Source organism: Bombina bombina, chromosome 5 (genome assembly GCF_027579735.1).
Source record: "Bombina bombina isolate aBomBom1 chromosome 5, aBomBom1.pri, whole genome shotgun sequence".
NCBI lineage: Eukaryota > Metazoa > Chordata > Amphibia > Anura > Bombinatoridae > Bombina > Bombina bombina.
Genome location: NC_069503.1, coordinates 923,549,414 through 923,571,192, shown reverse-complemented (window position 1 = coordinate 923,571,192; position 21,779 = coordinate 923,549,414). Strand labels below are relative to the sequence as shown.

Sequence of the window (21,779 nt, the reverse complement as noted above, 5' to 3'; positions counted from 1 at the left end):
CAGTCAGCCTCAGAGAAATTAGATTTGGATGGTTGAAAGGACCCTGAATTAGAAGGTCCTGTCTCAGAGGCAGAGACCACGGTGGACAGGACGACATGTCCACTAGGTCTGCATACCAGGTCCTGCGTGGCCACGCAGGCGCTATCAGAATCACCGAAGCTCTCTCCTGTTTGATCTTGGCAATCAAACTAGGAAGCATCGGGAATGGTGGAAACACATAAGCCATGTTGAAGACCCAAGGGGCTGTCAGAGCATCTATCAGCACCGCTCCCGGGTCCCTGGACCTGGATCCGTAACAAGGAAGCTTGGCGTTCTGACGAGACGCCATGAGATCCAGATCTGGTTTGCCCCAACGATGAATCAGTTGAGCAAAGACCTCCGGATGAAGTTCCCACTCCCCCGGATGAAAAGTCTGGCGACTTAGAAAATCCGCCTCCCAGTTCTCCACGCCTGGGATGTAAATCGCTGACAGGTGGCAAGAGTGAGACTCTGCCCAGCAAATTATCTTTGAGACTTCCAACATCGCTAGGGAACTTCTGGTTCCCCCTTGATGGTTGATGTAAGCCACAGTCGTGATGTTGTCCGACTGAAATCTGATGAACCTCAGAGTTGCTAACTGAGGCCAAGCTAGGAGAGCATTGAATATTGCTCTTAATTCCAGAATATTTATTGGGAGGAGTTTCTCCTCCTGAGTCCATAATCCCTGAGCTTTCAGGGAGTTCCAGACTGCGCCCCAGCCTAGAAGGCTCGCGTCTGTTGTTACAATCGTCCAATCTGGCCTGCGAAAGGTCATCCCCTTGGCCAGATGTGGCCGAGAAAGCCACCATAGAAGAGAATCTCTGGTCTCTTGATCCAGATTTAGTAGGGGGAACAAATCTGAGTAATCCCCGTTCCACTGACTTAGCATGCACAATTGCAGCGGTCTGAGATGCAGGCGCGCAAATGGTACTATGTCCATTGCCGCTACCATTAAGCCGATTACTTCCATGCACTGAGCTACTGACGGGTGTGGAATGGAATGAAGGACACGGCAAGCATTTAGAAGTTTTAATAACCTGGCCTCTGTCAGGTAAATTTTCATCTCTACAGAATCTATAAAAGAGTCCCTAGAAAGGGAACTCTTGTAAGTGGTAATAGAGAACTCTTTTCCACGTTCACCTTCCACCCATGCGACCTCAGAAATGCCAGAACTATCTCTGTATGAGACTTGGCAGTTTGAAAACTTGACGCTTGTATCAGAATGTCGTCTAGGTACGGAGTCACCGCTATGCCTCGCGGTCTTAGTACCGCCAGAAGTGAGCCCAGAACTTTTGTAAAGATTCTTGGAGCCGTAGCTAATCCGAAGGGAAGAGCTACAAACTGGTAATGCCTGTCTAGGAAAGCAAATCTTAGGTACCGATAATGATCCTTGTGAATCGGTATGTGAAGGTAGGCATCCTTTAAGTCCACTGTGGTCATGTACTGACCCTCTTGGATCATGGGAAGGATGGTTCGAATAGTTTCCATTTTGAATGATGGAACTCTTAGAAATTTGTTTAGGATTTTTAAGTCCAAGATTGGTCTGAAGGTTCCCTCTTTCTTGGGAACCACAAATAGATTTGAATAGAATCCCTTCCCGTGTTCCGTCCGCGGAACTGGATGGATCACCCCCATTAGTAAGAGGTCTTGTACACAGCGTAGAAACTCTCCAACGCCCAGGGATCCTGGACATCTCTTGCCCAAGCCTGGGCGAAGAGAGAAAGTCTGCCCCCCACTAGATCCGTTTCCGGATAGGGGGCCCTCTCTTCATGCTGTCTTGGGGGCAGCAGGTTTCTTGGCCTGCTTGCCCTTGTTCCAGGACTGGTTAACTTTCCAGCCCTGCCTGTAACGAGCAACAGCTCCTTCCTGTTTTGGAGCGGAGGAAGTTGATGCTGCTCCTGCCTTGAAGTTACGAAAGGCACGAAAATTAGACTGTTTGGCCTTTGATTTGGCCCTGTCCTGAGGTAGAGCATGGCCCTTACCTCCCGTAATGTCAGCTATAATTTCTTTCAAGCCGGGCCCGAATAAGGTCTGCCCTTTGAAAGGAATATTAAGCAATTTAGATTTAGAAGTCACGTCAGCTGACCAGGATTTAAGCCATAGCGCTCTGCGCGCTTGGATGGCGAATCCGGAGTTCTTAGCCGTAAGTTTGGTTAAATGTACGACGGCATCAGAAACAAATGCGTTAGCTAGCTTAAGTGCTTTAAGCTTGTTCATAATTTCATCCAATGGAGCTGTGCGAATGGCCTCTTCCAGAGACTCAAACCAGAATGCCGCCGCAGCAGTGACAGGCGCAATGCATGCAAGGGGCTGTAAGATAAAACCTTGTTGAACAAACATTTTCTTAAGGTAACCCTCTAATTTCTTATCCATTGGATCTGAAAAGGCACAACTATCCTCCACCGGGATAGTGGTACGCTTAGCTAAAGTAGAAACTGCTCCCTCCACCTTAGGGACCCCGTCTGCCATAAGTCTCGTGTGGTGGCGTCTATAGGAAACATTTTCCTAAATATGGGAGGAGGGGAAAAAGGCACACCAGGTCTATCCCACTCCTTGCTAATAATCTCTGTAAGCCTTTTAGGTATAGGAAACACGTCAGTACACACCGGTACCGCATAGTATCTATCCAACCTACATAATTTTTCTGGAATTGCAACCGTGTTACAATCATTCAGAGCCGCTAATACCTCCCCTAGCAATATGCGGAGGTTCTCAAGCTTAAATTTAAAATTAGAAATCTCTGAATCCAGTCTCCCTGGATCAGATCCGTCACCCACAGAATGAAGCTCTCCGTCTTCACGTTCTGCAAACTGTGACGCAGTATCTGACATGGCTCTCACCTCATCCGCGCGCTCTGTCCTTAACCCAGAGCTATCGCGCTTGCCTCTTAATTCTGGCAATTTAGATAATACTTCTGTCATAACAGTAGCCATGTCTTGCAAAGTGATTTGTAAGGGCCTCCCTGATGTACTTGGCGCCACAAAATCACGCACCTCCTGAGCGGGAGGCGAAGGTACTGACACGTGAGGAGAGTTAGTCGGCATAACTTCCCCCTCGTTGTCTGGTGATAATTTCGTTACATGTAAAGATTGACTTTTATTTAAAGTAGCATCAATGCAATTAGTACATAAATTTCTATTGGGCTCCACATTGGCCTTTAAACATAGTGAACAAAGAGATTCATCTGTGTCAGACATGTTTAAACAGACTAGCAATGAGACTAGCAAGCTTGGAAATACTTTTCTAAATAAATTTACAAGCAATATAAAAAACGCTACTGTGCCTTTAAGAAGCACAAAAAGCTGTCACAGTTGAAATAACAATGAACCAAAATAGTTATAGCAACCAATTTTTCACAGTAAATGTATTAAGTTAGCAAAGGATTGCACCCACCAGCAAATGGATGATTAACCCCTTAATACCCAAAAACGGATAACAATTTAATAATTAACGTTTTTCTCACAGTCAAAACACACTGTCACAGGTCTGCTGTGACTGATTACCTCCCTCAAAATGAATTTTGAAGACCCCTGAGCTCTCTAGAGACGATCTGGATCATGGAGGATGAAGTAGACAGATTGTGACTGAATTTTTACTGCGCAAAAAAGCGCTAAAATAGGCCCCTCCCACTCATATTACAACAGTGGGGAAGCTCAGAAAACTGTTTCTATGCAGAAAACAAAGATGGCCATGTGGTAAAAATCATGCCCCAATAAGTTTTATCACCAAGTACCTCACAAAAAACGATTAACATGCCAGTAAACGTTTTAAACATACATTTGAAAAGTTATGAATTGTTATTAATAAGCCTGCTACCAGTCGCTTTTACTGCAGTTAAGGCTCATACATTATTTCAGTATTAACAGTATTTTCAGAGTCAATTCCATTCCTTAGAAAAATACATTCAGTGTACACACACTCATCAGCCTAATACCAGTCGCTATCACTGCATTTAAGGCTGAACTTACTTTACATTGGTATCAGCAGTATTTTCTCAGTCAATTCCATTCCTCAGAAAAATAATTACTGCACATACCTCATTTGCAGGGGGGCCCTGCATGCTATTCCCCTTCTCTGAAGTTACCTCACTCCTCAGATGAGAACAGCCAGTGGATCTTAGTTACGTCTGCTAAGATCATAGAAAACGCAGTCAGATTCTTCTTCTAATACTGCCTGAGAACAAACAGCACACTCCGGTGCCATTTAAAATAACAAACTTTTGATTGTAGAAATAAACTAAGTTAAAAAACACCACAGACCTCTCACAGCGACCTATCTTTAGTTAGGCTGCAAGAGAATGACTGAATATGACATGTGAGGGGAGGAGCTATATAGCAGCTCTGCTTGGGTGATCCTCTTGCAGCTTCCTGTTAGGAAGAGATATATTCCATAAGTAATGGATGACCCGTGGACTGACTACACTTAACAAGAGAAACAGCATTTTGCGTCCTCGCGAGCCTAGTTTGCCCACAAACATTTTTGGAAAACAAAGTCAAATTGAAAGAAAAAACAGAATTTATGTTTACCTGATAAATTACTTTCTCCAACGGTGTGTCCGGTCCACGGCGTCATCCTTACTTGTGGGATATTCTCTTCCCCAACAGGAAATGGCAAAGAGCCCAGCAAAGCTGGTCACATGATCCCTCCTAGGCTCCGCCTACCCCAGTCATTCGACCGACGTTAAGGAGGAATATTTGCATAGGAGAAACCATATGGTACCGTGGTGACTGTAGTTAAAGAAAATAAATTATCAGACCTGATTAAAAAAACCAGGGCGGGCCGTGGACCGGACACACCGTTGGAGAAAGTAATTTATCAGGTAAACATAAATTCTGTTTTCTCCAACATAGGTGTGTCCGGTCCACGGCGTCATCCTTACTTGTGGGAACCAATACCAAAGCTTTAGGACACGGATGAAGGGAGGGAGCAAATCAGGTCACCTAAATGGAAGGCACCACGGCTTGCAAAACCTTTCTCCCAAAAATAGCCTCAGAAGAAGCAAAAGTATCAAACTTGTAAAATTTGGTAAAAGTGTGCAGTGAAGACCAAGTCGCTGCCCTACATATCTGATCAACAGAAGCCTCGTTCTTGAAGGCCCATGTGGAAGCCACAGCCCTAGTGGAATGAGCTGTGATTCTTTCGGGAGGCTGCCGTCCGGCAGTCTCGTAAGCCAATCTGATGATGCTTTTAATCCAAAAAGAGAGAGAGGTAGAAGTTGCTTTTTGACCTCTCCGTTTACCGGAATAAACAACAAACAAGGAAGATGTTTGTCTAAAATCCTTTGTAGCATCTAAATAGAATTTTAGAGCGCGAACAACATCCAAATTGTGCAACAAACGTTCCTTCTTTGAAACTGGTTTCGGACATAGAGAAGGTACGATAATCTCCTGGTTAATGTTTTTGTTAGAAACAACTTTTGGAAGAAAACCAGGTTTAGTACGTAAAACCACCTTATCTGCATGGAACACCAGATAAGGAGGAGAACACTGCAGAGCAGATAATTCTGAAACTCTTCTAGCAGAAGAAATTGCAACTAAAAACAAAACTTTCCAAGATAATAACTTAATATCAACGGAATGCAAGGGTTCAAACGGAACCCCCTGAAGAACTGAAAGAACTAAATTGAGACTCCAAGGAGGAGTCAAAGGTTTGTAAACAGGCTTAATTCTAACCAGAGCCTGAACAAAGGCTTGAACATCTGGCACAGCGGCCAGCTTTTTGTGAAGTAACACAGACAAGGCAGAAATCTGTCCCTTCAGGGAACTTGCAGATAATCCTTTTTCCAATCCTTCTTGAAGGAAGGATAGAATCCTAGGAATCTTAACCTTGTCCCAAGGGAATCCTTTAGATTCACACCAACAGATATATTTTTTCCAAATTTTGTGGTAAATCTTTCTAGTTACAGGCTTTCTGGCCTGAACAAGAGTATCGATAACATAATCTGAGAACCCTCACTTCGATAAGATCAAGCGTTCAATCTCCAAGCAGTCAGCTGGAGTGAAACCAGATTCGGATGTTCGAACGGACCCTGAACAAGAAGGTCTCGTCTCAAAGGTAGCTTCCAAGGAGGAGCCGATGACATATTCACCAGATCTGCATACCAAGTCCTGCGTGGCCACGCAGGAGCTATCAAGATCACCGACGCCCTCTCCTGATTGATCCTGGCTACCAGCCTGGGGATGAGAGGAAACGGCGGGAACACATAAGCTAGTTTGAAGGTCCAAGGTGCTACTAGTGCATCCACTAGAGCCGCCTTGGGATCCCTGGATCTGGACCCGTAGCAAGGAACTTTGAAGTTCTGACGAGAGGCCATCAGATCCATGTCTGGAATGCCCCACAGCTGAGTGACTTGGGCAAAGATTTCCGGATGGAGTTCCCACTCCCCCGGATGCAATGTCTGACGACTCAGAAAATCCGCTTCCCAATTTTCCACTCCTGGGATGTGGATAGCAGACAGGTGGCAGGAGTGAGACTCCGCCCATAGAATGATTTTGGTCACTTCTTCCATCGCCAGGGAACTCCTTGTTCCCCCCTGATGGTTGATGTACGCAACAGTTGTCATGTTGTCTGATTGAAACCGTATGAACTTGGCCCTCGCTAGCTGAGGCCAAGCCTTGAGAGCATTGAATATCGCTCTCAGTTCCAGAATATTTATCGGTAGAAGAGATTCTTCCCGAGACCAAAGACCCTGAGCTTTCAGGGATCCCCAGACCGCGCCCCAGCCCATCAGACTGGCGTCGGTCGTGACAATGACCCACTCTGGTCTGCGGAATGTCATCCCTCGTGACAGGTTGTCCAGGGACAGCCACCAACGGAGTGAGTCTCTGGTCTTCTGATTTACTTGTATCTTCGGAGACAAGTCTGTATAGTCCCCATTCCACTGACTGAGCATGCACAGTTGTAATGGTCTTAGATGAATGCGTGCAAAAGGAACTATGTCCATTGCCGCTACCATCAACCCGATCACTTCCATGCACTGAGCTATGGAAGGAAGAGGAACGGAATGAAGTATCCGACAAGAGTCTAGAAGTTTTGTTTTTCTGGCCTCTGTCAGAAAAATCCTCATTTCTAAGGAGTCTATTATTGTTCCCAAGAAGGGAACCCTTGTTGACGGAGATAGAGAACTCTTTTCCACGTTCACTTTCCATCCGTGAGATCTGAGAAAGGCCAGGACAATGTCCGTGTGAGCCTTTGCTTGAGGAAGGGACGACGCTTGAATCAGAATGTCGTCCAAGTAAGGTACTACAGCAATGCCCCTTGGTCTTAGCACAGCTAGAAGGGACCCTAGTACCTTTGTGAAAATCCTTGGAGCAGTGGCTAATCCGAAAGGAAGCGCCACGAACTGGTAATGTTTGTCCAGGAATGCGAACCTCAGGAACCGATGATGTTCCTTGTGGATAGGAATATGTAGATACGCATCCTTTAAATCCACCGTGGTCAAGAATTGACCTTCCTGGATGGAAGGAAGAATAGTTCGAATGGTTTCCATCTTGAACGATGGAACCTTGAGAAACTTGTTTAAGATCTTGAGATCTAAGATTGGTCTGAACGTTCCCTCTTTTTTGGGAACTATAAACAGATTGGAGTAGAACCCCATCCCTTGTTCTCTTAATGGAACGGGATGAATCACTCCCATTTTTAACAGGTCTTCTACACAATGTAAGAATGCCTGTCTTTTTATGTGGTCTGAAGACAACTGAGACCTGTGGAACCTCCCCCTTGGGGGAAGTCCCTTGAATTCCAGAAGATAACCTTGGGAGACTATTTCTAGCGCCCAAGGATCCAGAACATCTCTTGCCCAAGCCTGAGCGAAGAGAGAGAGTCTGCCCCCCACCAGATCCGGTCCCGGATCGGGGGCCAACATTTCATGCTGTCTTGGTAGCAGTGGCAGGTTTCTTGGCCTGCTTTCCCTTGTTCCAGCCTTGCATTGGTCTCCAAGCTGGCTTGGCTTGAGAAGTATTACCCTCTTGCTTAGAGGACGTAGCACCTTGGGCTGGTCCGTTTCTACGAAAGGGACGAAAATTAGGTTTATTTTTTGCCTTGAAAGGCCGATCCTGAGGAAGGGCGTGGCCCTTACCCCCAGTGATATCCGAGATAATCTCTTTCAAGTCAGGGCCAAACAGCGTTTTCCCCTTGAAAGGAATGTTAAGTAGCTTGTTCTTGGAAGACGCATCAGCCGACCAAGATTTCAACCAAAGCGCTCTGCGCGCCACAATAGCAAACCCAGAATTCTTAGCCGCTAACCTAGCCAATTGCAAAGTGGCGTCTAGGGTGAAAGAATTAGCCAATTTGAGAGCATTGATTCTGTCCATAATCTCCTCATAAGGAGGAGAATCACTGTCGACCGCCTTTATCAGCTCATCGAACCAGAAACATGCGGCTGTAGCGACAGGGACAATGCATGAAATTGGTTGTAGAAGGTAACCCTGCTGAACAAACATCTTTTTAAGCAAACCTTCTAATTTTTTATCCATAGGATCTTTGAAAGCACAACTATCCTCTATGGGTATAGTGGTGCGTTTGTTTAAAGTGGAAACCGCTCCCTCGACCTTGGGGACTGTCTGCCATAAGTCCTTTCTGGGGTCGACCATAGGAAACAATTTTTTAAATATGGGGGGAGGGACGAAAGGAATACCGGGCCTTTCCCATTCTTTATTAACAATGTCCGCCACCCGCTTGGGTATAGGAAAAGCTTCTGGGAGCCCCGGCACCTCTAGGAACTTGTCCATTTTACATAGTTTCTCTGGGATGACCAACTTGTCACAATCATCCAGAGTGGATAATACCTCCTTAAGCAGAATGCGGAGATGTTCCAACTTAAATTTAAAAGCAATCACATCAGGTTCAGCTTGTTGAGAAATGTGCCCTGAATCAGTAATTTCTCCCTCAGACAAAACCTCCCTGGCCCCATCAGACTGAGTTAGAGGCCCTTCAGAAATATTAATATCAGCGTCGTCATGCTCTTCAGTATCTAAAACAGAGCAGTCGCGCTTACGCTGATAAGTGTTCATTTTGGCTAAAATGTTTTTGACAGAATTATCCATTACAGCCGTTAATTGTTGCATAGTAAGGAGTATTGGCGCGCTAGATGTACTAGGGGCCTCCTGAGTGGGCAAGACTCGTGTAGACGAAGGAGGGAATGATGCAGTACCATGCTTACTCCCCTCACTTGAGGAATCATCTTGGGCATCATTGTCATTGTCACATAAATCACATTTATTTAAATGAATAGGAATTCTGGCTTCCCCACATTCAGAACACAGTCTATCTGGTAGTTCAGACATGTTAAACAGGCATAAACTTGATAACAAAGTACAAAAAACGTTTTAAAATAAAACCGTTACTGTCACTTTAAATTTTAAACTGAACACACTTTTTTACTGCAAATGCGAAAAAACATGAAGGAATTGTTCAAAATTCACCAAATTTTCACCACAGTGTCTTAAAGCCTTAAAAGTATTGCACACCAAATTTGGAAGCTTTAACCCTTAAAATAACGGAACCGGAGCCGTTTTGAACTTTAACCCCTTTACAGTCCCTGGTATCTGCTTTGCTGAGACCCAACCAAGCCCCAAGGGGAATACGATACCAAATGACGCCTTCAGAAAGTCTTTTCTAAGTATCCGAGCTCCTCTCACATGCGACTGCATGCCATGCCTCTCAAAAACAAGTGCGCAACACCGGCGCGAAAATGAGGCTCTGCCTATGCTTTGGGAAAGCCCCTAAAGAATAAGGTGTCTAAAACAGTGCCTGCCGATATTATTATATCAAAATACCCAGATAAAATGATTCCTCAAGGCTAAATATGTGTTAATAATCAATCGATTTAGCCCAAAAAAAGTCTACAGTCTTAATAAGCCCTTTTTGAAGCCCTTATTTACAATCGTAATAAACATGGCTTACCGGATCCCATAGGGAAAATGACAGCTTCCAGCATTACATCGTCTTGTTAGAATGTGTCATACCTCAAGCAGCAAGAGACTGCTCACTGTTCCCCCAACTGAAGTTAATTGCTCTCAACAGTCCTGTGTGGAACAGCCATGGATTTTAGTGACGGTTGCTAAAATCATTTTCCTCATACAAACAGAAATCTTCATCTCTTTTCTGTTTCTGAGTAAATAGTACATACCAGCACTATTTCAAAATAACAAACTCTTGATTGAATAATAAAAACTACAGTTAAACACTAAAAAACTCTAAGCCATCTCCGTGGAGATGTTGCCTGTACAACGGCAAAGAGAATGACTGGGGTAGGCGGAGCCTAGGAGGGATCATGTGACCAGCTTTGCTGGGCTCTTTGCCATTTCCTGTTGGGGAAGAGAATATCCCACAAGTAAGGATGACGCCGTGGACCGGACACACCTATGTTGGAGAAATTTAAAATAATCTTTCCAAAAATAAATTCCATACTGAAACTGATAGTCTGCAAAAAAGGGAAACATACATAGACCTGACTCATGGCAAATATAAGCAAACACATATATTTAAAACTTTACAATATAATATAAAGTGCCAAACATAGCTGAGAGTGTCTTAAAAAATGATACATACTTACCAGAAGACACCCATCCACATATAGCAGACAGCAAAACCAGTATTGAAAAATATCAACAGAGGTAATGGTATAGGAGTATAACGTCGATCTGAAAAGGGAGGCAGGGGATGAATCCCTGCGACCGATTACAGAGAGCCTTTGAATAGATTTCCCATGGGTGAAACCATAAAATCAACAGGCAATACTCCCTTCACATCCCTCTGACAAACACTGTACTCTGAAAGGATATGGGCTTCAGAATGCTTAGAAGCACCTATCAGTGAAGAAATCAAGCACAACTTACTTCACCACCCCATAGGAGGCAAAGTTTGTAAAACTAAGGTATGAGTGTGGTGAGGGGGTGTATTTATAGGCATTTTGAGGTTTGGGAAACTTTGCCCCCTCCTGGTAGGATTGTATATCCCATATGTCACTAGCTCATGGACTTGCATACCACTTACATGAAAGAAAAGTAAATAAAATAAAAATTGCACACACATAACCAGGTTATACATGTATTTCCCAATAACAGACAAACAGAATACAAAACACTGGCAAAATGGGAGATTAAAAAAGGACTTATATTTTACATACCTTAAAAAGGGACAATAACCCCTTTTTTCCTTTCATGAAAATTTTAAATTGACTTCTATTATTAAATTTGCTTTGTTCGTATGGTATCCTTCCTTGAAAAGAATTTCTAGGTAGGAAGCGTGCACATCTAAAGCACTACATGGCATCAAACACTGCTGCCACCTAGTGCTCTTGCAAATAAATAACATTGTTCTAAACGCTCTTGTAAAACTGCTACCGTATTTTGCTCCAGACACATGCATGCTCCTGAGCCTACCTACCTGCTTTCCAAGAAAGGATTGCAAGAGAGATAAGCACATTTGTCAATAAAAGTAAATAGGAAAGTCCTTTAAAAAATAATCTGAATCATTAACGAAAAAGTGTGTTTCTTGTCCCATTAAAGGACATGTCCCTTTCTTTAAGATGAGAACTTTTTTTTCTATAGCTGTTATTATTGCACTTTATAGTTAAAAACTAGTATTAAGGCACATAAACATATGCGTGACCTTTACTGTCTGTTTAAAATACAAAACCTCATGTACTAACAAAAACATATTTATATTATGTTTAAGACAATAAAATATTTTGTGCACTATTCATATAACTTCACATACATTTGAAAACTGTTGGTTAATATGAGTGAGGTTTATAAAGCTATGACAAACGCAAGTCATACATACAATAGAGAGGTTTACAAGGTCTATGTCATTTTTAAGCACTGGCATCAATAAAGGCTTCTCTCACTTATGGACAACTACATAGTTATATTGCACTGGTTTACCTTCTCTTGTTTCTCTGTTGTTCAGCCATCTGCTCCATCAAATCCTGTCTATAACGCTCTTTCCTTTTCTGCTGGGCATCTTGGTCTCCTCCCCCTAAGAAAATAGCAACCTAATTTATTACACAAAAAAATAATCTGCAAATAAAATATCGCTAAAGACCACTGAAGTATATTTATTCATGCACTAGTACTAGCCACTCCAACAAACAAACCGCACCAGCAAATTTAGTTACAGCTCAGTTCCCAACAAACAGACCAACTCATTTTTCACAATGGTATAAAACCTAAGAAATAGATTGATATTTGACTCAAATAATAGGAACTTTGACTTATGTGGAAAATATTTTTTTTTTATCTTTATTGACACTGTTCTCCTGAATGCTGGTATAAACAATATATAAAGAAAAAAATGACCAAGCAAGTTTAAGGTCACAATTATATTTTTCAGAAGCAAGCGTAACAGTGTTTGTCAGTGTATCAGGTACTGCCTCCATTGTTAAATATTAGTGCAATTTTATATATTTGTAATAAATGTATTTTATCAGACTGTACTTCTATTCTCTTAAATAGGCCCCACTGAAATCCTTTGTGGTTTACCATTTCAGAATATTGTAACTATTTGTCATTTTTGCCAATCTCATGCAAACTCAAAAATTTTAACATGCACTTTTGCAAAAACAAAACAAATTGCTATCCAATCCAATGTGCAAGCACTCAGACCTTACCAATAAGGAGGGTAGAAGCAAAGTGTTCGTCCTTCACATGTGCCGATTTTGAGCGTTCAGTATTTTGAATTGGGTTTTCAATTTTAGGTCTAGAGGCAAGAAAATAATATAAAGCTATTACTAAAGTACCAAATATTCCATAGTATTGTACAACTTGCTCATGTGTACATGGGCAAAAGAACTAACAGGTGCTGGAGCAAACACATCCTGTTTACTGAATACGTTGCTTTGATTCAGGCTAGAAGACTAGTACATTGAATAACTGATCCAATTCTTTGCTACTTTTAAAATACGGATTACAAAAGACTTAAGGATTTATGGGAAAAATAATACATCTGATTAAAAAATAACTTCATTATGAGTAACGTGGGCTTTTGTTTTACCTATAGTCAAATAAATAAATATAAATCAAGAGTGTAGTACACCCAAGGCCATACATCTGTTTTATTTCATATCAGAAGTAAATAGCTTAAAGGGACGTGCTAATGTAATAACAAGTGAATGACAGATACAGGATTATGCCCTTCCTGATAAGCTGACCAGTTGTGTCCTGTTCAGGAGTGAAAAGTCATTGTGAATCCAGAGAGCGATTCTGGGGTTGATCACAATCTTTTTAGAAAACTGATCTAATGGCTTTCAACAGAAAATCACCATTGAAGTCTATGGAGGTTTTTTTAGATAAATTATTAGATACAATTTTCTAAAGGATTGTGATCAACACTTTTGTGTTTAACCCCTTTGCAAAGAATAAACACACAGGGGTGCATCCCAATCCTTTAGAAAAGCCTATCTAATGATTTTCTAGAAAACAAAAAAACAAACACACACCATTAAAGGGACATTATACACTAATTTTTTTCTTTGCATAAATGTTTTGTAGATGATCTATTTATATAGCCCATAAAGGTTTTTTTTTTTAAAAAAATGTATAGTTTTGCTTATTTTTAAATAACATTGCTCTGATTTTCAGACTCCTAACCAAGCCCCAAAGTTTTATGTGAATACCGTCAGATACCTACTCCAGCTTGCTTCTGTTTGTGTAAAGGGTCTTTTCATATGCAAAAGAAGGGGGAGTGGGGAGTGTCTTATTTCCCACTTGCAGTGGGCTTTCCAGCTGCCTTTTCAACAGAGCTAAACTGAGAGCTTCTAAGTAAGTTTTTAAACAGTTTTATACTGGATTTTTATATTAGTATCTGTGCATCTTATTCTTTATAGTAGTGTTTATTACATGCAGTTATATGAAAATGAGTGTATACTGTCCCTTTAAAGAGAATTGTATCACTTAATTAGAATGTCCCGTTAATCCTTCACTTATCTGTCACAAGCTGAAGATTACAAGGGGGGGGTGATTTTATATTCATAACAATAGACATTAATGTGAGCTGAGTTAATAGCTCAGTTGCTAGGAATTCAAAATTAAAAGCATCCACAAAATAATCACTAAATTCTGCTAATGCAAAGTTTTATTTCTTTATGATAATAAATTATTCTCGCAGTTTTCAGTCAGTAACGGGGACATGATGTGCTACAAACTAGACGACTATTCCTCAAGTTGGCGGAAAGCGAGGTAGCTTTTTATAGCACATGTCCTGGCTATTGATAGTAGTTCTAAAAAGTTTAATCACAAGCATATAAATCCCAAATTCTACACAGTCAACCAACACATTTGTAACTCCCATATGGTGTAAACCAACTACTTTTACTCAAATCTATGTTATGCTCGACATAGGAGGGAATAACATTTACATAAATCTACAAATTATTTCAGAAATAAATACACTATAAGAATGGGCGCAGCTTGCACAAACATCTTTATAATGTGCACGTTGTTTGCTAGGAAACATCTTATCCACAACATTTCTCCTTACTTATGGTTACTCAGTAAAAAAAATCATCCATTTATCTCACTAACACAAGTATTTATTAAGTTATATCAATTCTAATGAATTGCTAGTAATATTTTATTTAAATCCTCAGCTTTTGTTAATATTTTCTGTACTTGCATTAAATGTATAAATTATGCCTCAGGAATTTATAAAATCTAATGAGGTATACAAAATATTGCATACAATATTATACTCTCAGGTGTCTGCTTTCTAAACGTTTTAGTAATAATAATTAGGCATGCACATAGATTAAGAATTTGTTTCACAAACAAATATCGAATATGGCTGCAGGCAGTGGAGGCTCCTTCATATGTGCACAGCCACACGTGAACCCCCAGTCAAAAGAAGAAGAAGAAAAAAATTCTGAAGAAAATATAATTTTTCCAATAGCCCCCCTATTGGAAAAATTATATTTAATTTATACCCCAAAAAAGTGAAAGCCAAACTTTTTATTGTAAAATATTTTTTTTTAATTTTTTCACAGTTTTTTTTTATTTAACCACACGTGCGGTAGAGCCTACATGCCTATGTCATATTAGCTATTACTTTTCATGCAGACGCCACTCCCACCCTCCAACCCATCCCTATACTGGCTTAATCGCACAGTTCAGCCTGTGCAAGTGAGGTGGTGCTAAGCCAGCCCGGATAGTCATCACTGAAGTCACGTGATGATGCTTTGCAAGGCTCCTCCCTCTTAACAGCACTCAAAAAATGATTGTATAGAACTCAAGTAATTGAGCTGAGAGGAGCTCATTTATTTTTACCTCATGCACAGAACTACCGACTGGCCCCCAGGAGGTCCCCCATAAGGGGGGCCCCATCTTCAGCAATATTTTTTTTAATTTTTCTTTCAAACTTTTTAATTTTTTATTTTTTTTCCTCATGTGCAAGATGTATTTCCCCTTACTGTAAATAAAGTCTCCCATTTCTATATAAACCAGGATTTTGCTCTAACCCAATATTAAAAAATGCAGTTTGAAAACCTGCAATATTAGTTGATCCACTTTAATTGAATACTAAAAAGGCTGTGACACAGGGGGCGGGGTCTGCAGCTTGGCAGAGAGAGACACATAGGGAAACGGCGCGATCTGCTAGGTCTCAGTGCTGCAAAGCTTCCTCTTGCTATACCCACAGAGCTACACTAGTCACTCATATCCAGGTCAGTGTTAAATTCAGTTTAACCCATTCAATTCTGCTGCCCTATTTTTACTGCTTCTAAAATGTGTGCATCAAAATATAACTTCCTGCTGTCAGCAGAGATCAGATGAGTTTGTGTTTTCTTGTATAGTGCTTGTTTTTATGCATCCCATTAATTTCTGGGCTTGATTCACGACTATACACTTTCATTGCATTAATATGTACAATTAAGAAGTGGTTTTAAAATGTATTAAGTGACTTAAAACCTATTTATAAAATTGTAAAAGTTGTTGCACAGTTAAGATAAAAAAAGTGATACAGCAATATAACCTACTACCAGTTTGTAGTTATACCATGTTACTGCTTATTCACTATTCACACTCCAATAATATGATGCATTATTTAGAGCTTCTTTCCCAAATTAGATTTTAGGTAATAATCCATCCAACCCTATGAAAAATCCACAATAAACATATATTTTATCAGTCCTTTCCTTAGTCTATATCAAAGGAAGTCAAATTGAAAGCATCTACACAATAAACATCTCAGATTTGTTCTATTGCATAATAATTCTGCTTAGTAAAATAAACCTGTATTTACTGAAATTTCCACCACCCACAGTAATTAAAAATGTAGGGGGGTTGATATTGGTGCAAAACAAAATCTGGATTCTGGCTTACTGTCTTGTTTATGCTTGCTGTGTGTGTAGCAAGGTTTGGGGCTAATAAATAATAAGCAAGCATGCATCAGTTCCACATGGGAGCTGAAGGCTCCAAATAAAATCTGGCTTGGTGGCTTGGCTTTTTATTGGTGCAAAATTAAAATCTGGATTCTGCCTTAATAGTGTCTTCTTTATACTGTGCAGTGTGTAGCAAGGATGGGGCTAATAAATAATAAGCAATCTCCCTCTCTCTCCCCTCTCTCTTCCTCCCTGTCTTTCTCTCTCTCTCCCATCTCTCTCTTTCTTTCTCTGTCTACCCCCTCTCTCTTCCCCTCTCTCCCTCCCCATCTCGCTCCCTCTCCCTATCTCTCTCTTTCTCCCTCCCTCTCTCTCTTTCCCCTCCCCTTTCTCTCTCTCTCTCTCTACCCTCCTCTCTCTCCCTCCCTCTCTCCTCCCCTTTCTCTCTCCCCATCTCTCTCCCCCCTCTCTCTCTCCCTCCCTATCTCCCCTCTCTCTCTCCCTCCCAATCTCTCTCCTTATTTCTCTCCCTCTCTCTCCCCCTCCCTATCTCTATCCCCCCTCTCTTTCTCGCTCTACCCCTCTCCCTCATTTTCTCTCTCCCCCCATTTCTTTCCCTCCCTCTCCATATCTCTCTCTTTCTCTCTCTCTCTTCCTCCTCTCTCTCCCTATCTTTCTCTCTTCCTCCCCCTCCCTATCTCTTTCTCTCTTCCTCCCTCTCCCTCCCTATCTATCTCCTCTCCCCTCCCTATCTCTCTCTCTCCCTCCCCCTCTCTCCCTTCCCCTCTCTCCATTTCTCTCTCCCCCCTCTCCCTCATTTTCTCTCTCCCCCCATTTCTTTCCATCCCTCTCCCTATCTCTCTCTTTCTCCCTCTCTCCCCCCTTTTTTTCTCTCTCTCTTCCTCCTCCTCTCTCCCTCCCTATCTTTCTCTCTCCCTCTCTCTCCTCCCCTTTTTCTCTCTCTCTCTCTTCCTCCTCTCTCTTCCTATCTTTCTCTCTCCCTCCCCTCTCCCTATCTCTCTCTCTTTCTCTCCCCTCCCTATCTCTCTCCTCTCTCTCTCTCTCTCCATCCCCCTCTCTCCATTTCTCTCTCTCCCCCCTCTCTCTCTCCCTCCCCCTCTCCATTTTTTCCCTATCTTTCTCTCTCTTGTCCCTCTCATTTGGTCCTGGGTGGAACTGGGCACGTGCAATTTACTGCTGCTTTACATACAGGGGTGTACTGTGTCCTACAAACTACAGAAATCTGCCTTTCTGTCTGCAAACCATGCAAATTGCATTAGCAAAGTTGATCAGCAAATATTAGAGTATGTTCAGAGTTTAAAAGAAAAAATAGGACGTAATGTAGTTCTGTATGCAAAATTCTAAGTCTTTAGTCAATAAAATAAACATTTACTTGAGTAATATATTATATTTTATTGCAACTAGGTTTTGACTTCACATGCAGAAAGTGGGACACAATTTACATATTTAGTCTTTTGTCCTGTCAACAAAATGTTTTTGTAGCAGACTTTTGCCCTGTAAACAAAATGTTTTTGTAGCAGACTGCTACAAAAACATTTTGTTGACAGGGCAAAAGACTGAATATGTAAATAATGTCCCACTTTCTGCCTGTGAAGTCAAAACCTAGTTGCAATAAAATATAATATATTACTCAATTAAATGTTTATTTTGCATGCAATAAAATATAATATATTACTCAATTAAATGTTTATTTTGCATGCTCAAAGTAATGAGAGTATGCCATCATCATCAGCTTACATTTTTTTTAAATGGTATTTTATTTCATTTTCAAAATGTATATATTGTGAACCCCCATTTGAATAAGCCACGAGCCGCCACTGGCTGCAGGCAGCAGCATTCAGCTATTTTCGGCAGATGATACATTAGTGTTAAAATGCAACACACAAATATCTGGATTTGCACAGATATTTGTGTTGTGTACTTTAACATTAATTTCCCGGACGCAGAAAATAGCCATATGCCACATTCCAAATTTATGCACATAAGTAGTAATAATATTTGTCAATTAAAAGTTAAATTAAAGGGACATGATACCCAAATGTTGAAACACTTGAAAGTGATGTAGCATAGCTGTAAAAAGCTGACAAGAAAATATCACCTGAACATCTCTATGTAAAAAAGAAAGATAATTTTACCTCAAAATGTCTTAAGTATTTACACCCCATTGTAAAGGACTTTAAGCAGCAAATCAGTATGCCTGTCCCAGGACCTGCAAGGGAGCGTGCCTCATGCACACTCATGTTTCCCTATTCAGTTTAAAGAAGTTTACTTTGAAATCTCATGAGATCGCAGTAAAACAGTTCATGGCCTCAGTACTGCTGATGCTGCTGTTCATTTCTTCATATATATATTTTTTGGGCAGTAACTGAAAGATAACTTTTTACAGAACACTTACTCTGGTGAGCTGAGGATATTGTGAGGTAAAATATCTTCCTTTTTTACATAGAGATGTTCAGGTGATATTTTCCTGTCAGCTTTTTACAGTTATGCTTCATCACTTTATTAAGTATTATGCCCCTTTAATGACATAGGAAATCTATATTTTGGCACTATTGCATGCAGAGAATGAGGAATTGTGCAGCTCTGAACAAGCAACCCACTTATATCACCCTCAGTAGCTTTGTTCAACTTCGGAGCAGCAGTGCCTTTTCAGTGCGGTGTTGAGTTTAACTTATGTGTTTAAACCCAGTTTGTACAGACAAAACACTTATTTCCCTTGACACGCATTAGAGCATTTTGTTATGGCCCTGTTATGTTCCTTTAATTGCTGATTATATTTGAAATATCAACAACAATCCGATTGTAATCATCCTCCTAAGTCACAAACACAAAATGCCTCAAATGTGCTATACATCCTTGTGCTAGAGATTAACAGCTGTCTAAACAGTGTTATAAATCCTCTTATCTGAGGGGTGGGGGGTATTTAGCAGGTCTGTATCTAGGAAAACCCCTACAAACAAAAACTCAGTTTGACGGGATCATAGACAATTAGGTTGGAGCTAAGCAGCTGCTGGAAGAGGAGGGGGTCTGCAGAATTTGCAGCATCTATCACAATGATAAAAGACAGTATATTATATCTGAACGTAAGATATACTTATTGAGTCTAGAGGTTGACAAACGTATATCTTAGAAGCCTTCTAGGATATTGAGTTTCCTGATGCACGTTCATTTTCAGGAGCCAGAGAAATATTTTATAAATATATAGGTAAAATAAAGGGCACGGAGCCAGAGTTAAAAGTTTAAAAACTGTAGTGCATTGGCTGATATTATTTGTCAAGATTCTAAGCATAAGTGAGATACAGTCACAAAAACATAAATTATGCTTACCAGATAATTTAATTTCCTTCTGTATAAGGAGAGTCCACGGCATCATTCTTTACTGTTGGGAAATCCTGAACCTAGCCACCAGGAGGAGGCAAAGACACCCCAGCCAAAGGCTTAAATACCTCTCCCACTTCCCCCATCCTCCAGTCATTCTGCCGAGGGAATAAGGAACAGTAGGAGAAATATCAGGGTATAAATGGTGCCAGAAGAAAAATGAAATTTAGAGGTATTTAAGCCTTTGGCTGGGGTGCCTTTGCCTCCTCCTGGTGGCTAGGTTCAGGATTTCCCAACAGTAAGGAATGATGCCGTGGACTCTCCTTATACAGAACAAAATTAAATTATCTGGTAAGCATAATTTATGTTTTCCTTCTTAATATAAGGAGAGTCCATGGCATCATTCCTTACTGTTGGGATACTTATACCCAAGCTCTAGAGGACACTGAATGACAACGGGAGGGACAAAAAGAGAGGCAGACCCTAATCTGAGGGCACCACAGCCTGCAAAACCCGTCTCCCGAAAGCTGCTTCAGCCGAAGCAAAAACATCAAACTTGTAAAATTTAGAAAAAGTGTGTAAGGAGGACCAGGTAGCCGCCTTACAAATCTGATCCATAGAGGCCTCGTTCTTAAAGGCCCAAGAGGAAGCCACTGCTCTAGTAAAATTAGCCGTAATCCTCTGAGGAGGTTTATGTCCCGCTGTCAGCAAGGCGGATAACACTCCTGAACCAAAACGATACGGAAGTCGAAGAGACCTTCTGTCCCTTACGCTTCCCAGAATATACAACAAACAAGGACAAAGTTTGTCTAAAATCCTTAGTAGCCTGAAGGTAGAACTTTAAGGCGCAGACCACGTCCCGATTATGAAGCAAACGTTCCTTCGCAGAGGAAGGATTTGGACACAAGGAAGGAACCACAATCTCTTGATTGATGTTGCAGTCTGACACGACCTTAGGAAGAAAACCTAACTTAGTACGTAGCCTTATCAGAGTGGAACACCAGATAAGGAGGCTCACATTGCAAGGCGGCAATCTCAGATACTCTGCGTGCAGAAGCAATAGCCAGTAGAAAAAGAACCTTTCAGGACAACAATTTAATGTCAATCTCATGCATAGGCTCAAACGGAGCCCATTGCAACACCTTAAGAACAAGATTTAGACTCCAAGGAGGAGGCTTAGATCTAAACACAGGTCTGATCCTAATCAGAGCCTTAACAAAGGACTAATCAGAGCCTCAACAAAGGACTGTACATCGGGATGCTCTGAGAGACTCTTGTGTAGTAAAACAGATAGGGCCGAAATCTGTCCCCTCAGGGAACTGGCAGAAAGACCCTTTTCTAGTCCATCCTGGAGAAACAATAGGATCCTGGCAACCTTAACTTTATACACATCACAATTCAACCCTGCACACAACGGTCTGTGCACGCCACCTGGGGGGGGGGGGGGGTCTACTACTTCCTCCCAAGAAATACTCCAACAAAAATCAGTAGTGGTGGCAGCAAGCAATCATTTATTCCATCAGCACAGTAATAAACAGCAGCAACGTTTCGGGAGTACCTCCCTTACTCATGCTCAACCTTAACTTTATACCAGGAAAAACAATGCTCTTCACATCAGAATAAGTAGGTTCTACACACCTTATGGTAGATAAGACGAGTAAACGGCTTACGAGCTTGAATGAGAGTATCAATCACTCTCTCAGAAAAACCTCTTTTGGCTAGGACTAAGCTCTCAGTCTCCACGCAGTCAGCCTCAGAGAATCTAAATTTTGATGAACAAAAGGACCTTGTTCCAGCAGATCCCTGCGACAAGGTAACTTCCACTGAGGATAAGATGACATCCTCACCAGGTCCGCGAACCACATCCTTCGCGGCCACGATGGAGCAATCAGTATCACTGATGCCTGCTCCTGCTTGATGCGGGCTACTACACGAGGAAGAAGTAGTAACAGTGGGAAAAGGTAAATTAGACTGAACCTCCAAGGCACTGCTAATGCATCTATTAGCTCCGTCTGACGATCCCTGGACCTCGACCCATAGCTGGGTAGCTTGGTATTGAGACAAGACGCCATGAGATCTATCTCCGGCGTCCCCCACTTGTTGCATA

At 41.5% G+C, this 21,779-nt stretch overlaps 1 protein-coding gene across 1 annotated transcript in view; it reads right to left on the bottom strand.

The window, feature by feature from the left end:
• CSPP1 (centrosome and spindle pole associated protein 1) overlaps window positions 1–21,779 on the bottom strand; it is a 411,029-nt gene that overhangs the window by 265,138 nt on the left and 124,112 nt on the right. The window contains exons 11-12 of the mRNA XM_053715098.1: window positions 12,632–12,720; window positions 11,907–12,000 (exon numbers count right to left, since the gene is read on the bottom strand). Of these exons, the coding sequence (XP_053571073.1) occupies window positions 11,907–12,000; window positions 12,632–12,720 (183 nt within the window). The remainder of the gene's footprint in view (window positions 1–11,906; window positions 12,001–12,631; window positions 12,721–21,779) is intronic.